Raw genomic sequence first — 22,279 nt, 5'->3', positions numbered from 1 at the left:
TGAATTGTAATCCATACTGAAGGCTGTGGTCTTTGATTTTCATTAGTAAGTGCTTCAAGTCCTCTTCACTTTCAGCAAACGACATTGTGTCATCTGCATAATGCAGGTTGTTAATGGGCCTTCTTCCAATTCTGATGCCCTGTTCTTCTTCATATGGTCCAGCTTCTCAGATTATTTCCTCAGCATACAGATTGAATAGGTATGGTGAAAGGATACAACCCTGAAGCACACCTTTCCGGACTTTAAACCACTCAGTATCCCCATGTTCTGTCTGAACAATTGCCTCTTGATCTGTGTGCAGGTTCCTCATGAGCACAATTAAGTGTTCTGGAATTCACATTCTTCACAATCTTATCCATAATTTGTTATGATCCACACAGTCGAATGCTTTTGCATAGTCAATAAAACACAGGCAAACATCCATATGGTATACTCTGCTTTCAGCCAGGATCCATCTGACATCAGCAATGATATCTCTCGTTCCACATCCTCTTCTGAATTGGGCCTGAATTTCTGGCAGTTCCCTGTCGATATACTGCTGCAGCTGCTTTTGAAAGATCTTCAGCAAAATTTTGCTTGTGTGTGATATTAATGATATTGTTTGATAATTTCCATATTCAGTTGAATTACCTTTCTTGGGAATAAGCATAAATATGGGTCTCTTCTTTTTTTTTTTTTTTTCCAGTAGGTTGGCCAGGTAGCTGTCTTCCATATTTCTTGGCATAGACGAGTGAGCACTTCCAGCACTGCCTCTGTTTGCTGAAACATCTCAGTTGATATTCCATCAATTCCTGGAGCCTTGTTTTTTTGCCAGTGCCTTCAGTGCCATTTGGACTTCTTCCTTCAGTACCATCGGTTCCTGATCATATGCTACCTCTTGAAATGGTTGAATGTCAACTAGTTCTTTTTGGTGTAATGACTCTGTGTATTCTTTCCATCTTTTTTTGATGCCTCCTGCATCATTTAATATTTTTCCCATAGAATCCTTCACTATTGCAACTTGAGGCTTGAATTTTTTCTTCAATTCTTTCAGCTTGAGAAATGCTGAGCATGTTCTTCCCCTTTGGTTTTCTATCTCCAGCTCTTTGCACATGTCATTATAATACTTTACTTTGTCTTCTTGAGCCACCCTTTGAAATCTTCTATTCAATTCTTTTATTTCATCATTTCTTCCTTTTGCTTTAGCTCCTCGACATTTGAGAGCAAGGTTCAGAGTCTCCTCTGACATCCATCTTTTCTTTCTTTCCTGTCTTTTCAATGACCTCTTGCTTTCTGCCTGTATGATGCCCTTGATGTCATTCCACAACTTGTCCGGTCTTTGGTCATTAGTGTTCAACGCATCAAGTTTATTCTTTAGATGGTCTCTAAATTCAGGTGGGATATACTCAAGGTCGTATTTTGGCTCTCATGGACTTGCTCGGATTTTCTTCAGTTTCAACTTGAACTTTCATATGAGCAATTGATGGTCTGTTCCACAGTCAGCCCCTGTCCTTGTTCTGACTCTCTCCCTATGCAGGTTCAAAAATAGCCCAAAACACAGCAAGAAGGAGAAATTCCAGGAGGGCCATAGCCAGAGGTGGCATATGGCCAGAATTGAGGTGAGGCCAGAGTCTGGGTCTTGGTATAGGTCAGAACTGAGGGCTAGTACAGGAGCCACTGTCCAGTTAGTGGTGGCATTCAGGGTAGGGTTTGGGGCAGGCTCTGTCTTATTCTCACCTGGCCAGACTCCATGCTGTTGGTCAGCATGACCAAGGTGTGGCTCTTCTGTTCCCAAACCAGGTGCTAGAAGCCATCCACTGTCTGGGGCAGGGGGTCCTGGGCAGCGATGTACTTCTGGTGGCCATGGACACCCTGGAAGAAAGGGAAAAAGGTTCTGGGGAGGTCCCCTCCCAGACTCTTCCTTTCCCTAACCATCTTACCCTAAGACCTTCCCCTTCACTGACCCTATCTCTGCTCTGCCCCCAACTCTATCAACCTCCCTGACTCCCAACCCTGTTCTCACAGGCACAAAGCTGGTGTTGATGTAGCCAGAACCTGGCTTCCCAAGAAGGGGCCATGGGAGCACCAGGGCCCTGTCTTCTGAGGAGAGAGGCTGGAATTAGAGACACAAAGACTGGAGCAGAGAAATATATGCAGTCATGGGGAGGATAAATAGAGACCAGGACAGAAAGGATGAGAAGATAACACATGACTAAAGTCATGAAAGCTGTGGGGGAACAGTGACACTGGAGAAGAAAGCCTTGAAGTGTTGAGACTGATACAGATAAAAAGAGAGAGAGAGAAATTGAGAGAGACTGAGAAATTTAGGGAGACAGTGAAAGAGATTGAGAGAGACACACAGAGATTGAAAGAGACACACAAAGAGGTTGAGTGAGAAAGAGAATTGAGGAGACAGGGAGGAATTTAGAGAGATAGAGATAAATAGAAGTTGAGAGACAGAAAGAGAGAGTGAGGCTAAGGGAGAGACTCAGAAAGAAGCATAGTGAACAAGACCCAGAGTATGAGGTTCTGAGAAAAAGAGACAGACACAGAGACTGACAGAGACACAGAAATGGAGAGAGACAGAATTAGAAATCACGACAGAAGCTCAGTGAAGCAGGACTCAGACCCAGACACAGAAAGAGAATGGGACAGAGGGGAACAAGGAGGCAGAGACCCAGGGATGGAGACCAAGAGAGACTGAGAGCCAAGAGTGTTCAGGAAGTTACACAGAGACAGGAACAGACACAGAATCTGAGAACACTGTGGAGACATATCAGAGGAGTTGGCAGAAACATCCAGCAGTCATATGGGTCAGAAGGGCCCCAGCCAGCATAAGTGCCAGGACCCGGGTTCCTAGATCCCATTTGGGGAGGGGAGGAGGATGGGGATTTGGTGGGGGGAAGAGGGGTAGAGAATATGTCCTCGGAGAGGGAAGTTGGGCACAAGCTCAGGGGTCCTGGAACTCACAACAGATTCTCATCAACATTCTTGAACACATTCTCCAGGGCTGCAGCCATTGTCTGTGGTGGGTCCTGACCCTCCAGTGACAATTTCTGCCCACACAGAACAAGAGGGGACCACCAATGGTGGTGGTCTCTTCTTGGAATCACCATGGCCTCTCCTTTCCCCTAGCTCCCTTTCTTCTGTGTCCCCAATGTTTCTGTTGGATCGATTGATGTCCAGCTCACATCTGACACCACCCTGAGGGAAAGTTTCAGAAAGGATCTCATAGAGCAAATGAGACTTGACCAGGAGAGCCCATGTCAGGGAAATTGCCAGATCTGAGAGTCTTTCCCAAGATTATCAAATTGCTATCATTTGTTGAATATTCAAACATCTGGAAGGTTTGGTCATCATTCATCTCAATTCAGTCCCCAAAGGCTACCCCACACCTGGAAGTCCTCAGCAAAGCCATAGTTGCTGTTCTTTGCCTTTTTCCTGAAGTGGTCAGCAAAATATTCAGGGAGGATGCCTTTTGAAAATCTGGAGCCAATAGACAGATGTACATGGCTGGAGAAAGGAAATGGGAATTCCTTCTCTTTTCCTCCAGCAGAACCTGTTTGCCCCATCAGCCAAAGTAAGCCTGCCCTAAGTAATAAAACTGGTGATTTTCTTTCAGTTCTACCAGCATGTTTAAGGATGCATCTAACTACATCTTCACTAGGGAAGGGATGCCCAGAATCCAGTCTCTCCACCTCTTCATTTCCACTGACAAGCTCAACATCTGCACAGAACTTAAGGAAGTTCACACACAGCACAAATGGCTCTTATAGAATATTCCAGGGTAGATATTGCCAAATGGCTGGAAGTGAGGCCAGGAGGGGCATGTTGGGTAAAAGAAAAGATGAGTCACCAGCATTGTGGTCTTCATATGGGCAGAGAGCAGAGTCCTGGGAGCAGAGTGTGATGGTTGGAAGGGAAGGGCTGTATTCTGTGGTAGATGAGAGGGCTCTGGTGTCTACCAAAACTTTGAGTGGGGAAACTCACTCCCAACACTTATCAACAGCACAAAAAGTCAGTCAACAAACATCTGATGGACTGCAAAGAAAGGGATTCCAGTCAAAACCAAAACCCATTGCTGTTGAGTTGATTTCAACTCATAGCAGCCCTATAGGACAGAGTAGAACTGCCCCACAGAGTTTCCAAGGAGTGGCTAGTGGATTCGAACTGCTGGTTAGCAGTTCGAACTGTTTGGTTAGCAGCCAAATGCCTAACCACAGTGCCATCATGGCTTCCCGCAGCATCACTTAAAATGTTCCACTCACCTGAGGAAAATATCTCCCAACTTGGGAATCCCTCATTTCTTCTTCCTGAGCAAAGGGATTCAGAGCTGTAAGACTTGGGATGATAGAGGTCATCAAGGATCCTAATTCCTTCCCACTATTTGCATTTTTTAAATTAACTTTTATTAAGCTTCAAGTGAACGTTTACAAATCCAATCAGTTTGTCACATATAAGTTTACATACATCTTACTCCGTACTCCCACTTGCTCTCCCCCTATTGAGTCAGCCCTTTCAGTCTCTCCTTTCCTGACAATTTTGCCAGCTTCCCTCTCTCTCTATCCTCCCATCCCCCCTCCAGACAAGAGTTGCCAACACAATGTCAAGTGTCCACCTGATGTAATTAGCTCACTCTTCATCAGCATCTCTCTCCGACCGACTGACCACATGTCTGATGAGTTGTCTTCGGGGATGGTTCCTGTCCTGTGCCAACAGAAGGTCTGGGGACCATGACCGCCGGGATTCCTCTAGTCTCAGTCAGACCATTAAGTATGGTCTTTTTATGAGAATTTGGGGTCTGCATCCCACTGATCTCCTGTTCCCTCAGGAGTCCTCTGTTGTGCTCCCTGTCAGGGCAGTCATCGATTGTGGCCGGGCACCAACTAGTTCTTCTGGTCTCAGGATGATATAGGTCTCTGGTTCATGTGGCCCTTTCTGTCTCTTGGGCTCTTAGTTGTCGTGTGACCTTGGTGTTCTTCATTCTCCTTTGCTCCAGGTGGGTTGAGACCAATTGATGCATCTTAGATGGCCGCTTGTTAGCATTTAAGACCCCAGACGCCACATTTCAAAGTGGGATGCAGAATGTTTTCATAATAGAATTATTTTGCCAATTGACTTAGAAGTCCCCTCAAACCATGGTCCCCAGACCCCCGCCCTTGCTCCGCTGACCTTTGAAGCATTCATTTTATCCCGGAAACTTCTTTGCTTTTGGTCCAGTCCAATTGAGCTGACCTTCCATGTATTGAGTGTTGTCTTTCCCTTCACCTAAAGCAGTTCTTATCTACTGATTAATCAATAAAAAACCCTCTCCCTCCCTCCCCCCTTCATAACCACAAAAGTATGTGTTCTTCTCAGTTTTTACTATTTCTCAAGATCTTATAATAGTGGTCTTATACAATATTTGTCCTTTTGCCTCTGACTAATTTTGCTCAGCATAATGCCTTCCAGGTTCCTCCATGTTATGAAATGTTTCACAGATTCGTCACTGTTCTTTATCGATGCGTAGTATTCCATTGTGTGAATATACCACAATTTATTTAACCATTCATCCGTTGATGGACACCTTGGTTGCTTCCAGCTTTTTGCTATTGTAAACAGAGCTGCAATAAACATGGGTGTGCATATATCTGTTTGTGTGAAGGCTCTTGTATCTCTAGGGTATATTCCGAGGAGTGGGATTTCTGGGTTGTATGGTAGTTCTATTTCTAACTGTTTAAGACAATGCCAGATAGATTTCCAAAGTGGTTGTACCATTTTACATTCCCACCAGCAGTGTATAAGAGTTCCAATCTCTCCGCAGCCTCTCCAACATTTATTATTTTGTGTTTTTTGGATTAATGCCAGCCTTGTTGGTGTGAGATGGAATCTCATCGTAGTTTTAATTTGCATTTCCCTAATGGCTAATGATTGAGAGCATTTTCTCATGTATCTGTTGGCTGCCTGAATATCTTCTTTAGTGAAGTGTGTGTTCATATCCTTTGCCCACTTCTTGATTGGGTTGTTTGTCTTTTTGTGGTTGAGTTTTGACAGAATCATGTAGATTTTAGAGATCAGGTGCTGGTCGGAGATGTCATAGCTGAAAATTCTTTCCCCGTCTGTAGGTGGTCTTTTTACTCTTTTGGTGAAGTCTTTAGATGAGCATAGGTGTTTGATTTTTAGGAGCTCCCAGTTATCGGGTTTCTCTTCATCATTTTTGGTAATGTTTTGTATTCTGTTTATGCCTTGTATTAGGGCTCCTAGGGTTGTCCCTATTTTTTCTTCCATGATCTTTATCGTTTTAGTCTTTATGTTTAGGTCTTTGATCCACTTGGAGTTAGTTTTTGTGCATGGTGTGAGGTATGGATCCTGCTTCATTTTTTTGCAAATGGATATCCAGTTATGCCAGCACCATTTGTTAAAAAGATTATCTTTTCCCCAATTAACTGACACTGGTCCTTTGTCAAATATCAGCTGCTCATACGTGGATGGATTTATATCTGGGTTCTCAATTCTGTTCCATTGGTCTATGTGCCTGTTGTTGTACCAGTACCAGGCTGTTTTGACTACTGTGGCTGCCCACTGTTTGCATTTTATACCACTTTATGTTCCACCAATACCTCCCCCAATCCAAACAAAGCCCATAGGTACCACCATAAGTCTGACCTCTTCCACAGGAAGAAACCCAGCAGGCGCACCAGGACGATAGGAGGACACAACCTAATCGCTCCAGCAATGACCTCTGGTGGGTGGAAAAGTTTTGGCCATATATAAGGCCCAAGTCCTATTGTCCATCCTTTGTATTTCATTTCCTATCTTACTGCCTGCTAAAGGAAAGGCTCTTCCAGGCAACAGGTACTAGTGGGTTGTTTTGGGAGAGAGTATTACCTACTTATTGTCAAATTCTAGTCTCCCTAGGGTTCTGAGACCTATTTTTTTGTAACATCTTTATTGATATATAATTTACATACCATCCAATTAACCCATTTAAAGTGTAAAATTCAGTGGTTTTTAGTATATTCACAGTTGTGCAACTATAAGAGCACCACAGTCAATTTGAAAATATTTTCATCACTCCCAACAAGAAACTCAATATACTCTAGTTATCACACTTCCTTCAATCCCACCATCACCTCCCAAACCATAGGCAACCACTAATCTACTTTTTGTCTGTTTTGCCTATTCTGGACATTTCATATAAATGGAATCATACAATATATGGATTATTACGTCTGGCTTCTATCGCTTAGCATAATGCTTTTGAGGTTCATCCATGTTTTAGCATGTATGAGGACTTCATTCCTATTTATGACCAAATAATCTTCCAGTGACCTGTTTTTAAGGAACTCTGACTGACTCTGACTGACAGGAAGTGACTGATTCTCTGTAGGAATGGACCATAGTGAGGCTGGAGATATGGATTGTGATAGATGCCCTCAAGACTCCCTGAACTGAAGTTCTTATTCTTTCAAGACCTGGGTTCTAAGGCAAGGCCCTCCCTAGCAACAGGCCTGTATTCTCATGGTCCAATCAGTGCCCAAGGGCTTCTCTTGTCCCCATATCTGACATTCCTTTTCCTTAAGGGCCTCAGTAGCTAAGGAGAAAAAAAGGAGTCTAATGAGAAATAACTAAGCCTACAGAGCCCCTAACCACGTAAGTCTTAGTTCTCCCAGGTCCCATCATCTGGTTGCTAAGATAAGACTCTGCCTGGCAGCAAGGCCAGTGAGCCCCAGGAAAGTCCATGACCAGGGTCCCTCCATGTATCACCCTCAGTTCTGAAAGCCTGCGTTCTCATCAGTTTGTTTCTTTTATTAAGTGTCTTCTGGCAATGGGTCCTAAGGATATGCAGTGATTTTTACAATATGTATCCTTCTAATTTCTAATGGTCACGGCCTTGACAATAGGGCTTAGCTAGCTGTTCATTCCACGTTCCTGGCCCTGTGGGGCTTGCTCACCTGCACTCTCAGTGTAGCAGATCACAGAGGCAGAAGGGGCCTTCAGTCCATCCCACACAGTTGTGACAGTGACTGGATAGGACTGAGCTGACTGGAGAGCAAACAAGGACACACTCTTACCACATGAGAAACTGAACTGGAAGTCTTGTTTCCCACCAACCTCCAACTCAAAGGCCTTGTAGCCTCCCTAGGGGCAGGACCAGGTCAGGATGACCACATGGCCCCGCAAGGTGCTGACACAGGAGGTAATGGTGACTGGGTCAGAAGCTGGGCGAAGGGAATAAAAGGAGTCAGTGAGGAGCCATCCAAGTGGTCTCCTGCTCACAATTTATGTCATTTTCTAGTACTTGTCCATCTTGTCCTTCACAAAACACCAAAAATTCGTCATCTTTCTTCATATTCTATTCCCCCCCAAGTGGTCTACAAATAGCTCCAATCAAACTATAACTCCCATGAGACCTCGAACATTCCATGTAGTTGCAACTCATAAAGTCATTATTCCTTGACCTGATGGGATTGGTAGTCCATTCACATTTCATTGCCCTCAAGGCCTGATCTATGCCCAGTCCACCAGGTGCAAGTGAGGCTCATTTCACCTGTGGATACATGGAGGCTCTGTACATTTACCTTGTTCCTCTCGGTCCACACACTGAAATTGTATGGAGTCCAGAGCTCAAAGCCTCCACCATATACCAAATCTCATTGGTCTTGCCTGTCTGACTGGCTTGATCTCCTTGGAGGTGTCACTTTCTCTGGAACCGTCCTCCGCTAGCCTAATGGACTAAGTGCCCTTTCCCCTATATGGTCCTGATATCTAAAGAGAAATACACCCATAAATGGGACCTAAAATTCTGAGATTCAGGAGTCCTGAGATTCTTGGGCATTTTCTACTTCTCAGGGACAATTCCAAGGCTCCAATGACCTCCTTTCACCCGCCGCAGAAGTGCTTGGAAAATGACTTAAGGATGTTTCACCTGCAGAGGTATGAATCGTCTCGATGTTACTGCTGATGCCATTCCTCTCAACCTGACAGTAAAGGTGTACAAAGTCCCAGCTTCCAATTCCTTCACAGTGATTTTGGTATTTGAGGTGTTTTGGGTCCCTTGTTCGCTGCCCATCCTGAACCACTGAACTCAGTAGGTGTAGGGTGATTAGCCTGGGTCCAAGGGTGCTGTCCAGTTCAAGGTGATGGAGGTATTGGTCTGGTCCTGCACCCTGAGACTTGTCGCTGTGTTGGGGACTGGCAGAAGGAGTAGAAAGTCAGGTTTCCAAGTCACCCAGTCCCCAAATATCTAGCACAAAGAGAAGATACCCTTTCCCCTATATAGTTTTGACATCTAAAAAGAAACACTCCTAGCAATTGGACATAAAACTCTGAGGTTCTGGGATGCCTTAGCATTGTCTGTTTTCCAGGGATAACCCCAAGGCTCCAATGACTTCCTTTCACCCACCCCAGAAGTGCGTTGTAAAAGACTTAAGGATGTCTCATCTGTAGATGCATCAATCACCTAGTTTTTACTGTTGATGCCATTCCTCTTGACACACACGCTGAAGATGTACAAAGTCGCAGCTTCCAGTTCCTTTACCATTATCATGGTATCTGAGGTGATTTTCTTCCGTTTTATGATGTCCTCCCTTAACCGTTGGACCAAGTAGGTGTAGGATGGTTGGTCTGGACCCTGGGGAGCTCCATCACTTTTAGCTGGACAGGTTCCCAGGGCCCAGACCAACCACCCTACACCTACTGGGTCCAATGGTTAAAGGAGGACATACAAGGCATCCAAAGAACCTCAGACACTAGGATCATGGTGAAGGAACTAGAAGCTGAGACTTTGTACATCTTCACTGTTCGGGTTGAGAGGAATGGCATAAATGGTAACATCAGACGACTGAAGCATCTACAGGTGATACATCTACAGGGGAGCTGCCCAGCTCAAGGTGATGGAGCTGTTAGTCCAATCCTGCATTTTGAGACTTATCACTGGGTTAGGTTCTGGCAAAAGGAGCAGAGAGTCAGGGTTTCCACATCTCCCAGTCCCTGAGCATCTAGCATAAAGGGGAGATGCCCTTTCCCCTATACAGTCCTGATATCTAAAAGAATGCTTGTACCAATGGGACCTAAAATTCTGAGGTTCAGGGATCCTGGGATGGCTGGGCTTTGTCTACGTCCTAGGGACAATCCCAAGGCTCCAACGACCTCATTTTGCCCACCCTGAAAGTGCTTTGTAAAAGACTTCAGGATGTCTCGTCTGTAGATGCAACAACTGTCTTATTTGTACTATTGTACAAAGTCCCAGCTTCTAGTTCCTTCACTGGGATACTGGCATCTGAGGTGTTTTGGGTCCCTTGTGCACTTTCCTCCATCAACCACTGGACACAGTAGGTGTACTGTTGTTGGTTTGGGCCCAGGGGAGCTGTCCAGCTCAAGGTGATTGAGCTAGTGTTTTGGTTTTGCACCCTGAGACTTGTCACTGGTTAGGTTCTGGAAGATGGAGCAGAGACTCAGGGTTCCGTGTCCCCAAGTGACCAGAACAAAGTGGCTTGCCCTTTCCCTGCACAGCCTGGTTATTAAGAAATACTTCCTACAAGGGGACCTAGACACAGACACCTGGGTTCCTGCAGCCCATGCTCAGTGGCAGGAAACTTCAGGAATGCTCTCCTCTTCTGTCCACACAGACAATTCATGCAAGGGCCCAGGTTCAAATCTATCCACCCGCTCCAGTGCATGGCACCCAGTAGGTTTAGCTCTGAGTCTGAGCCCTCGGGGGCAGCTCAGCTCAGAATGATGGAACTGTTGGTCAGAACATCCAAACTCAGGTTCCTACTGGGTTGGAGTCTGAGAAATTGGGAAGAATGGCGCACTGTGAGCAGGTGAGAAACCAGGTACTGTCCCTTCAACCATCCCCAGGTCTTGCCCCAAATCCAGAAATGACAATTCCCATCAGCCCCTGCAATGGACAGCCATGGTGACGCCCCAAGAAGCTCATGGAAATTGAAGTTCAGCCTATGTGTATGGGCAGTGAACACAGGCAGGGATCACTCACCGGCCGCCCTGGCCCCTGTCCAGATCCACACGCCCTGGGGAGAGCCCAGAGAGGGAGGAATCAGACCCTGAACTTCATCTTCCTTCACCCAGGTGAGATTGCTAAGGTGGGCAGGACCTATCAGGAATTCTCCCAGGCCTGGCTCCCATGAGTCACCCCTACCTGAGAAGGAGGGACCCAGGTATGCTGTCTCCTCCCCCAGGGCTGGGTTCTGACAAAGGTCACCCCAACGTCAGTGTTTTCTAAAGTGGGAGTGTGGCAGGGGTGGGGCTCCAGGGACCCAAGAGCTGGGGTTGACTTGACTGATAAGGACCAGAGATAAACTTATTGGTTCCACTTTCAGAAATAACCTTGGAAGACTGGGGGCAGGGAAGCAATCAACAAACTATAGAAGGCAGGAAAGAGACTGGGATTGGGGGCCAGAGGGTGGATTCCTGGGTCTGAGGGAGGAGGATCTGGAAGCCTGTTTGAGGTAAAAAGGGTCTGCAGACCTGGACTGCTGAGTCAGAGGGAGGAGTGGGCTGGGGACCTGGACTCCTGGTCTAAGGGAGGAAGGAGAGTGATGGGGGCACGGACCCCTGAGTCTGAGGGAGGACTAGGATGGGAGCAAGGACTCCTGGATCTGAGGAAGGAAGGACTGGGAACCCAGACTCTTGGGTCTGAGGGAGGAGGAGCTTGGGGGTCAGGACTTCTGGGTCTGATGAAGGAGGAGCTGAGGCCCTGGATTCCTGGGTCCTTGGGGAGAAGTGACCCCTGCATGTGGAAGAAAAGGGGTCTGGGGCCCAGAACCTTGGGTCTTTCGAGCATACCGGTATCTTGCCTAAAAAAAAAAAAAAAAAACAGAATTTACTCTCACTACAGATGCTGCAATATCTAAGGGCCCAGGTGTAAATCTCTTCCACAGTTTCCTTCGCCCTAGACTCTTCTTCCTACTCCAAAGAATCATTGGCCTCTCTTTCCTCTCCAGGAGTCACAGACCGGTAGCCCCTGTTCCCTCAGACCCTGGAGTCCAGGAATCTATTCCTTCCTCCCTCAGACACAGGTGTCTGGGCACCCAGTCCCTCCTCTCTCAGATTCTGGGAAGCAGCACTTGCCAGCAGCAACAGTGGTCCCCAGACCCTGAGGCCATCACCGCAGCCTCTTACTGCTCTCATGTCTCATCAGAACATTTCTGGTGTCCAGGATCCTGGCCCCAATCCTATCTCCTAAAGGACTTTAAACTCAAGAATTCTTTTTGCCTTGCCCTTTGCTGTGGCCAGAGGGAGGAGAAGGAAGCAGAGTCTTGCAGGCAGAGGTGGATTTCCCAATAAACAAGGTAAGCATGGGCTTACTTCTGGTTACTTACTAATCTTTAGTGAACATTTTCACGTTTTTTTTTTTTTTTTTTTTTTTACCACATCAGAGATTCTGCTTGTAGATATGTCTGGCAACTGCCTTTCTCCCAACCTCATAGCACCTTCCTACAGAATCGAAGCCTCTTTTTAGATTTACAATCCTGGACAGGAGTGGATTACCCAGTAAGCAAGGTAAGCATAGGCTTACTTGTGCTTACTTTCTAATCTGCAGTGAACAATTTCACATGGGTTTCACCACGATGTGGTGAAAAATATGTGAAAGTGTTCACTACAGATTAGTAAGCATGCACAAGTATGTGCTTACCTTGCTTACTAGATAATGCGTCCCAGCTTTCAGGCAAGAACTGTCTCCAAGCTGTACCCCACTTTCTGTCCTTTGCCATGTCGTTTTCCCCCACTGACTTAAGAGTCCTCCGTTACTCTAGCCAACAACAAGATTTCCTCTACAACCCCAATTAGAACCTCTCTCATTCTGTCACAATCCCGTCTTGATACACCTAAATACTAAACGATGTTGTTGTTATGTGCTGTCAAGTTGATTTTGATTCACAGTGACCCTATATGACAGAACAGAACTGCCCCATAGGGTTTCTTAGGCTGTGATATTTACGGCAACAAATCACCAGGTCCTTCTCTCTCAGAGCCACTGGGCGGGTTAAAACCTAAATACTAAATAATAATGGTAAACATCTTCACCATTTTTTTTAAACAGTAGGAAAAAGAGAGCAGAAAAAAAAACTAAATTGGCTGCCCCCAAATATATGAAGCAAACATTGACAAAACTGAAGAGAGAAATAGTCCTAAAATAACAGTTGGAGACTTCCATATACCACGGTCAGTAGTTGATAGGACATCTAGACAGAATATCCATAAGGAAATAGAGGGCTTGAACGACACTATAAACCAACTACACTTAACAGATGTTTATAGAACACTCAGCCCAACAACAAGGAGCCCTGGTGGCACAGTGGTTAAGTACTCGGCTGCTGAAAACCAAAAGGTTGACAATTCCAACTCACCAGCTACTCCATGGGAGAAAGATGTGGCAATCTGCTTCCTTAAAGATTACAGCCTTGGAAACCCTAAGGGGCAGTTCTACTCTGTAGGGTTGTTATGAATTGGAATTGACTCAACGGCACACAACAACAACAATAGCACGATACACATTCTTTTCCAGTGCCTATGGACCATTCTTCTGGATAGGTCACAAAACCAGTCTCGATAAACTTTAAAGTATTGAAATCATAAGAAGTATCTTCTCCAACCACAATAGAATGAAACTGGAAATCAATAACAGAAAGAAAAAATGAAAAATTCACAAATATGTAGAAATTAAACAACACGCTAGTAAATAGCCAATGAGTCAAAGAAGAAATCACAAGAGAAGTTAGAAAATACTTGGAGATGAATGAAAACAAAAGCACAACTGTTAATAAACTTTGGTCTCCATGCATTTGCCTATTCTAGATATTTCATATATGGGGATCATTGGGGTTTTTCCAACTTTCAGCTATTATGATTAATGCTGCTATAACATTGGTGTATGAATTTTTGTGTGGACATAAGTTTTCAATTCTCTTAGCTAGATATTGAAACTCTTTTTGTAGCCCCCTATGGCCATGGGTGATACAAGCCATTTGTGCTTGACTACTAACCTAAAGATTGGTGGTTCGATGCCACCCAGCAACACTGAATTGTTCACTTTAAGACGGTTAATCTTATGTTTGGAGAATTTCACCTCAATTTTTTTTAATTAAAAAAACCGGGACATCCAACAAACACTAGATGATAGTAGTTGGTAGGTATTATGAATTGAATTGTGTTCCCCAAAAATGTGTATCAACTTGGCTAGGCCATGATTACCAGTGTTGTGTGGTTGTCCACCATTTTGTGATCTTATGTGATTATCCTATGTGTTATAAATCCTAATCTCTGCCTGTGGTTAATGAGGCAAGATTAGATTAAGTTAAAGAGGATTAGGGTTGGATTCAACACCCTTACTCCCCTGATCCAACATAAGGGGAGTTTCCCTGGGGTGTGGCCTGCATTGCCTTTTATCTTACAAGAGATAAAAGGAGAAAGAAAGGAGCAGAGAGGAGAGGGACCTCTTGCAGTCAAGAAAGAAGTGCCTGGAGCAGAGTGCGTCCTAAGAAGCTCCTAGGCTGGGGGAAGATTGGTGACAAGGATCTTTCTCCAGAACCCACAGAGAGAGAACACATTCCCTGGGGGCTGGGCCCTGAATTCAGACTTCTAGCCTCCTAGACTGTGAGAAAATAAATTTCTGTTTGTTAAAGCCATCCACTTATGATGTTTCTGCTATAGCAGCTCTAGATAACTGAGACAGTGGGTAAGTGCCCCAGTGTCCTGCATAATTCTGAGGTGAATTTATTAAATTTTTTTGTGGAGTGCACAGCAGGGTTGCAACTCACTGGCCCATGGCAATAATACCAGTAATTCACATTATCTGTACCTATCTTAGTGTCCCAGGGTTGTGTAAAAAAGTGCCATAAATTGTTGTTGTTGTTAGGTGCCGTTTAGTCGGTTCCGACTTATAGTGACCCTATGTACAACAGAATGAAACGCTGCCCATTCCTGTACCATCCTCATGGTCATTATTACGCTTGAGCCCATTGTTGCCGCCACTGTGTCAATCCATCTCATTGAGGGTCTTCCTCTGTTTCGCTGACCCTTTACCAAGCATGATGTCCTTTTCCAGGGGCTGACCCCACCTGATAACATGTTCAAAGTATGTGAGACTTAGTCTCGCCATTCTTGCTTCTAAAAAGCATTCTGGCTGTACTTATACCAAGACAAATTTGTTAGTTCTTTTGGCGGTCCATGGTATATTCAATATTCTTCATGAACACCATAATTCAAAGGCATCAATTCTCCTTTGGTCTTCCTTATTCATTGCCTAGCTTTCGCATGCATAAGAGGCAATTGAAAACACCACACCTTAGTCTTCAAGGTGATATCTTTGCTTTTTAACACTTTAAAGAGGTCCTTTGCAGGAGCTTTACCCAATGCATCATTTGGTTTCTTGACTGTTGCTTCCACAGGTGTTGATTGTGGATCCAAGTAAAATGAAATCCTTCATAACTTCAATCTTTTCTCTGTTTATCGTGATGTTGCTTATTGGTCCAGTTTCAAGGATTTTTTTTTTTTTTTTTTATGTTGAGGTGTTATCCATACTGAAGGCTGTAGTCTTTGATCTTCATCAATAAGTGCTTCAAGTCCTCTTCACTTTCAGCAAGCAAGGTTGTGTCGTCTGCTTAACGCAGGTTGTTAATGAGTCTTCCTCCAATCCTGAGGCCCCATTCTTCTTCATGTAGTCTAGCTTCTCAGATTATTTGTTCTGCATACAGATTGAATAAGTATGGTGAAAGGATACAAACCTGACAAACACCTTTCCCGTTCTCTTCTTCTGTATGAACGGCTGCCTCTTGACCTATGTACAGGTTCCTCATAAGCACAATGAAATGTGCTGGAATTCCCATTCTTCACAATCTTATCCATAATTCTTTATGATCCATAGAGTCAAATGCCTTTGCCTAGTCAATAAAACACAGGTAAACATCTTTCTGGTATTCTCTGCTTTCAGCCAGAATCCATCTGACATCAGCGATGATATCCCTGGTTCCATGCCCTTTTCTGAATCCAGCTTGAATTTCTGGCAGTTCCCTGTCGATGTACTGCTACTGCTGTTTTTGAACGATCTTTAGCAAAATTTTACTTTTGTGTGATATTAATGATATTGTTCAATAATTTCCACATTCAGTTGGATCACCTTTCTTTGGAATAGGCATAAATATGAATCTCTTCCAGTGACTTGGCCAGGTAGCTGTCTTCCAAATTTGTTGGCATAGACAAGTGAGCACTTCTAGAACTGCATCCATTTGTTGAAACATCTCAACTGGTATTTCGTTAATTCCTGCAGCCTATTTTCCACCAATGCCGTTAGTGCAGCTTGGACCTCTTGCTTCAGTACCATGGGTTCCTGATCATATGCTACCTCCTGAAATGGTCGAATGTCGACCAGTTCTTTTTGGTATAGTGACTCTGTGTATTCCTTCCATCTTCTTTTGATGCTTCCTGAGTCATTTAATATTTTCCCTGTAGAATCCTTCAATAGTGCAACTCGAGGCTTGAATTTTTTCTTCAATTCTTTCAGCTTGAGAAATGCTGACCATGTTCTTCCCCTTTGGTTTTCTAACTCCAGGTCTTCGCACATGCCATTATGATACTTTGTCTTCTTGAGCCACCCTTTGAAATCTTCTCTTCAGTTCTTTGACTCCATCATTTCTTCTGTTTCCTTTAGCTACTTGACGTTTAAGAGCAAGTTTCAGAGGCTCTTCTGACATCCATTTTGGTCTTTTCTTTCTTTCCTGTCTTTTTAATGATCTCTTGCTTTCTTCAGGTATGATGTCCTTGAGGTCATTCCGAAACTCATCTGGTCTTCAATCATTAGTGTTCAATGCATCAAATCTATCCTTGAGATGGACTCTAAATTCAGGTGGGACATGCTCAAGGTAGTACCTTGGCTCTTGTGGACTTGTTCTAACTTTCTTCAGCTTCAACTTGAACTTCCATAGGAGCAAATGATGGTCTGTTCTGCAGTCAGCCACTAGCCTTGTTCTGACTGATGATATGAGCTTTTCTATCGTCTCCTTCCACAGACATAGTGGATTTGATTCCTGTGTATTCCAGCTGGCAAGGTCCCCACATATAGTCACCATTTATGTTGTTGAAAAAAAGTATTTGCAATAAAGAAGTTGTTGGTCTTGCAAAATTCTATCATGCAATCTCCAGCATCGTTTCTATCACCAAGGCCATATTTTTCAACTACCAATTCTTCTTCTTTGTTTCCAGCTTTCACATTTCAATCACCAATAATTATCAATGCATCCTGATTGCATGTTTGATCAATTTCAGACTGCAGAAGTTGGTAAAAACTGACAGACGTGTGAGGAGGCCACAAATTGAGTGGTTTATAAAAACAGAAATTTATTGTATCACAGCTTTGGAGTCTAAGATCAGTGTGTTAGTCACGTTGAAGCCTCTGAGGCTTTAAGGGAGAATCTGATCCAAGTTTCTCTCCTAGCTTCTGGTGGCTCCAGGCATTCCTTAGCATGTAACTGCAGTGTAAATTGTCCTTCCTCTATCTGTCTCTGCGTCTTTTCTTTCTCCTCTTCTATTAGGACAACACTATTATTGGATTAGGATCCAGCCTACTACTGTATGACTTTATCTTAACTGATTACATCTTCAAAGCCCTCTTTCCAACAAACAAGATCATGTTCACAGGTACCAGAGTTGTTACTGTTGTTAGCTGCTCTCAAGTGGATTCCAACTCAAGGCATCCCCATATGTTATAGAGTAGAACTGTGCTCCATAGGGTTTTCTTGGCTGTAATTTTTATGGAAGCAAGTCACCAAGCCTTTCTTCCATGGAGCCACTGGGTGGGTTCAAACTGCTAACCTTTGAGTTAGCAGCCAATCACAAACCATTTGCTCCTCTCAAAAGGCTTCAAGCAGAACATGGTCTGCGGACAGATGGAGGCTGGAAATGTTTCTCCTTAGCATTTTTCTCTGGTGTGAAGGGTTGTTCTCAGGGGGCCTTTAGGAGGGGAAGGGTGAGGGTACTCATTGTATTTTTTTCCCAGTTAGTCTGTCATAGGTCTCCTGCTCTTGACAGCTGACATGCAATGAAGACCTGGACAGCATAATAAGTGGTCATAATCACAAGGTGGGTGTGGGGCCTGGGCTTGATGAAGGCATCCCAGGCCAACACAACATCTGAGATTGTGAGGAGCAGGCCTCCCAACTCAGAACATCTGCCTTTGACCTTGCCACGTCACAGCATGGATACTAAGATGGTAACATAGTTGCCCACTGGTAGCGCCATATTGAATGTGAGGTGTGGGAACAGGAGGACATAGTAGATGCTATAGGCCAGGGTGATGGGAAGCAAGGTGGTCAGCTTTGAGGGGAGAATCAAAGGCCTAGAGGTAGAGGTGGGCCATGGCAAAGGCAACCATGCCTGGTAAGAAAGTGGTAGAGGGAAAAAAAATTTTTTTAAATCGTACTTTAGATGAAGGTTTACAGAACAAACTAGCCTCTCATTAAACAATTAGCGCACATATTGTTCTATGACATTGGTTAACAATCCCATGACATGTCAACACTCTCCCCACTCAACCCTGGGTTCCCATTACCAGCTTTTCTGTTCCCTCCTGCCTTCCAGTTCCTGCCCCAGGGCTGGTGTGCCCCTTCAGTCTTACTTTGTTCCAAGGGCCTGTTCAATTTTTGGCTGAAGGGTGAATCCCAGAAGTGACCTCATTACTGAGCTGAAAGGGTGTCTAGGGGCCACTCTCAGAATTTCTCCAATCTCTGTCAGGCCAGCAAGTCTGGTCTCTCTTTTTGAGCTAGAATTTTGTTCTACATTTTTCTCCAGCTCTGTCCGGGACCCTCTAATGTGATTCCTGTCAGAGCAGTCAGTGGTGGTAGCTGGGCACCATCTCATTGTACTGAACTCAGTCTGGTGCAGGCCGTGGTAGATGTGGTCCATTGGTCCTTTGGACTAACCTTTCCCTTGTGTCTTTAATTTTCTCCATTATTCCTTGCTCCCGAAGGGGTGAGATGAGTGGAGTATCCTAGATGGCTGCTCACAGGCTTTTAAGACCCCAGACTCTACTCAACAAAGTAGAACGTAGAATATATTCTTTATAAACTATGTTATGCCAATTGAGCTAGATATTCCCCGAAATAATGGTCCCCACAGCAGAAGGAGAATTCTCCTTTTTTTTTTTTTTTTTAAATTTTTGTTTTGTTTTAAGTGAAAGTTTACAAATCAAGTCGGACTCTCATACAAAAATTTATAAACACCTTGCTGTTTACTCCTAATTGCTCTCCCCCTAATGAGACAACACGCTCCTTCCCTCCTCTATTTCTTTTCATGTCCATCCGGCCAGTTTCTGACCCTCTCTACCCTCTCATCTCCCCTTCAGAGAGGAGATGCCAACATAGTCTCATGTGTCTTCTTGATCCGAGAAGCTCATTCTTTACCAGTATCATTGTCTATCCCATAGTCCAGTCCAACCCCTGTCTGAAGAGTTAGCTTTAGGAATGGTTCCTGTCTTGGGCTAACAGAAGGTTTGGGGACCATGACCCCCGGGGTCATTCTAGTCTCAGTCAGACCATTGTTGGTGCCATCCAGTCAGACCATTAAGTCTGGTCTTTTTATGAGAATTTGGGGTCTACATCCAATTGCTGTCCTGCTCCCTCAGGGGTTCTTTGTTGTGTTCCCTGTCAGGGAAGTCATTGGCTTTAGCCGGGCACCATCTAGTTCTTCTGTTCTCAGGCTGATGTAGTCTCTGGTTTATGTGGCCCTTTCTGTCTCTTGGGCTCATAATTACCCCGTGTCTTTGGTGTTCTTCATTCTCCTTTGCTCCAGGTGGATTGAGACCAATTGATGCATCTTAGATGGCTGCTTGCTAGCGTTTAAGACCCCAGATGCCATTCTCCAAAGTGGGATGCAGAACATTTTCTTAATTGTTTTTATTATGCCAGTTGACTTAGATGCCCCCTGAAACCATGGTCCCCCAGCCCCTGCCCCTGCTACACTGGCCTTCAAAGCATTCAGTTTATTCAGGAAACTTCTTTGCTTTTGGTTTAGTCTGGTTGTACTGACCTCTCCTGAATTGTGTGCTGTCTTTCCCTTCACCTAAAATAGTTCTTATCTACTATGTAATTAGTAAAAACCCCTCTCCCTCCCCGCCCCATAACCGTCAAAGAATGTTCTCTTTTCTGTTTAAACTATTTCTCAAGTTCATATAATAGTGGTCTTATACAATATTTATCCTTTTGCAACTGACTAATTTCAGCATAATGCCTTCCAGATTCCTCCATGTTATGAAATGTTTCACAGATTCATCACTGTCCTTTATCGATGCATAGTATTCCATTGTGTGAAGAATATACCACAATTTATTTATCCATTCAACTGTTCATGGGCATGTTGGTTGCTTCCATCTTTTTGCTATTGTAAACAGTGCTGCAATGAACATGGGTGTGCATATATCTGTTCATGTAAGGGCTCTTATTTCTCTAGGATATATTCCAAGGAGTGGGATTGCTGGATCGTATGGTAGTTCTATTTCTAGTTTTTAAAGGAAGTGCCAGACTGATTTCCGAAGTGATTGTACCATTTTACATTCCCACCAGCATGTTTAAGTATTCCAGTCTCTCCACAAACTCTCCAACATTTATTATTTTGGGTTTTTTTTTTTTTTAATTAATGCCAGCCTTGTTGGAGTGAGAAGGAATCGGATTGTAGTTTTGATTTGCATTTCTCTAATGGCTAATGATCGTGAACATTTACAGGGAGAATTCTTTTTTTTTTTTTTATTGTGCTTTAAGTGGAAGTTTACAAATCAAGTCAGTCTCTCACACAAAAACTTGTATACACCTTGCTACATACTCCCAATTGCTCTCCCGCTGATGAGACAGCCCGCTCCCTCCCTCCACTTTCTCTTTTCATGTCCATTTCGTCAGCTATCAAACCCCTCTACCCTGTCATCTCCCTTTCAGGGAGGAGATGCCAACATACTCTCAAGTGTCCACCTGATCCGAGAAGCTCACTCCTCACCAACATCTAGAAGGAGAATTTTTTTTTTTAATAACTTTTATTAAGCTTCAAGTGAACGTTTACAAATCCAATCAGTCTGTCACATATAAGTTTACATACATCTCACTCCCTACTCCCACTTGCTCTCCCCCTCTTGAGTCAGCCCTTTCAGTTTCTCCTTTCTTGACAATTTTGCCGGCTTCCCTCTCTCTCTATCCTCCCATCCCCCCTCCAGACAAGAGTTGCCAACACAATCTCAAGTGTCCACCTGATATAATTAGCTCACTCTTCATCAGCGTCTCTCTCCCACCCGCTAACCTGTCCCTTTCATGTCTGATGAGTTGTTTTCGGGGTAGAAGGAGAATTTTTGATGAAGGCAAAAACCAGGATTCCATCCTCATTTCAGCTTCACCAGACTGGCTTCGCTTCCAACTCCATCTCGAACTCCATCAAGCCCTACCTACCCACAGCCATGACACAGAGTAGCAGCAAAGGGCTTGTTCCATGGGGCTGGGAACTTGTCTCTAAGACCCTGAACATGTTCCCATTGGGTAGAGCCTTCTTCCAATTGGCAAATGAGATCTTCAACCAAGATTGTGACAAATTCTCACCAGCTCCCCTGCTACCATTTTGGCTGGTAGCACTTGGATTACTGGTCTGCTCAAATCTCATGAAAATAATTCATTAAAAATGGTGCTAAATTATTCACATGCACACAGTGCTGTCACCTACTTTTATGACTCTCCAATCCATCGTCTCCATATACATCATCATCATCTGGGTTCAAGCCATCCTCATCTGTTCACCCACGTATCTGCTCACCTGCACAGTGGTCTCCTGGTTCCAACTCTGGCCCCTGTTGGCTTCGCTGCACACTCTTACCCCCTGGTAATCTACTCCAGCTGCTCTCCCCCACCAACTAGGCCTTCTCTAAATTCCTCACACACACCACCCTCCCTCCTGCCACAGGGCCTTTGCATGTTCAGTATCTCTGTCTGGAACAACTTACCTCTCCTCTTGGCCTATTTAACTCCTACTGACCCTTAAGGTGTTAGGTCAAATACACGCCAGCCACAAAGATGAGGTCAGGTTCCCCAGTTTTCTCTTGTAGGGGAACTTCTCCAGTTTGGCACCCTTACCTGAATCTCGCACAAATAATTTATTACAAATGGTGTCCTCTCTCTCACTGGGTTGTGAGCCCCATAATGGATGCACTGAGCCCTCTGGGCCACCAAAATACCAGAAACCCAAACTCGTTGCCCTCAAGACAATTCCGACTCACGGTGACCCCAAGTGTTACCAAGTAGAACTGTTCCATAGGGTTCCATCGGTTGTAATCTTT

General features: G+C 44.4%; 1 protein-coding gene across 1 annotated transcript in view; it reads right to left on the bottom strand.

The window, feature by feature from the left end:
• Window positions 1–22,279, bottom strand: part of PTPRH (protein tyrosine phosphatase receptor type H) — an 80,294-nt gene that overhangs the window by 26,364 nt on the left and 31,651 nt on the right. The window contains 4 exon segments of the mRNA XM_049902368.1: window positions 8,888–8,941; window positions 8,944–9,040; window positions 9,842–9,906; window positions 10,958–10,991. Coding sequence (XP_049758325.1) covers window positions 8,888–8,941; window positions 8,944–9,040; window positions 9,842–9,906; window positions 10,958–10,991 — 250 coding nt within the window.

This window comes from Elephas maximus, chromosome 11 (genome assembly GCF_024166365.1).
Source record: "Elephas maximus indicus isolate mEleMax1 chromosome 11, mEleMax1 primary haplotype, whole genome shotgun sequence".
Lineage (NCBI taxonomy): Eukaryota > Metazoa > Chordata > Mammalia > Proboscidea > Elephantidae > Elephas > Elephas maximus.
Note: the sequence above shows the minus strand (reverse complement) of the source record. Positions and strands in the feature narration are given on the sequence as shown.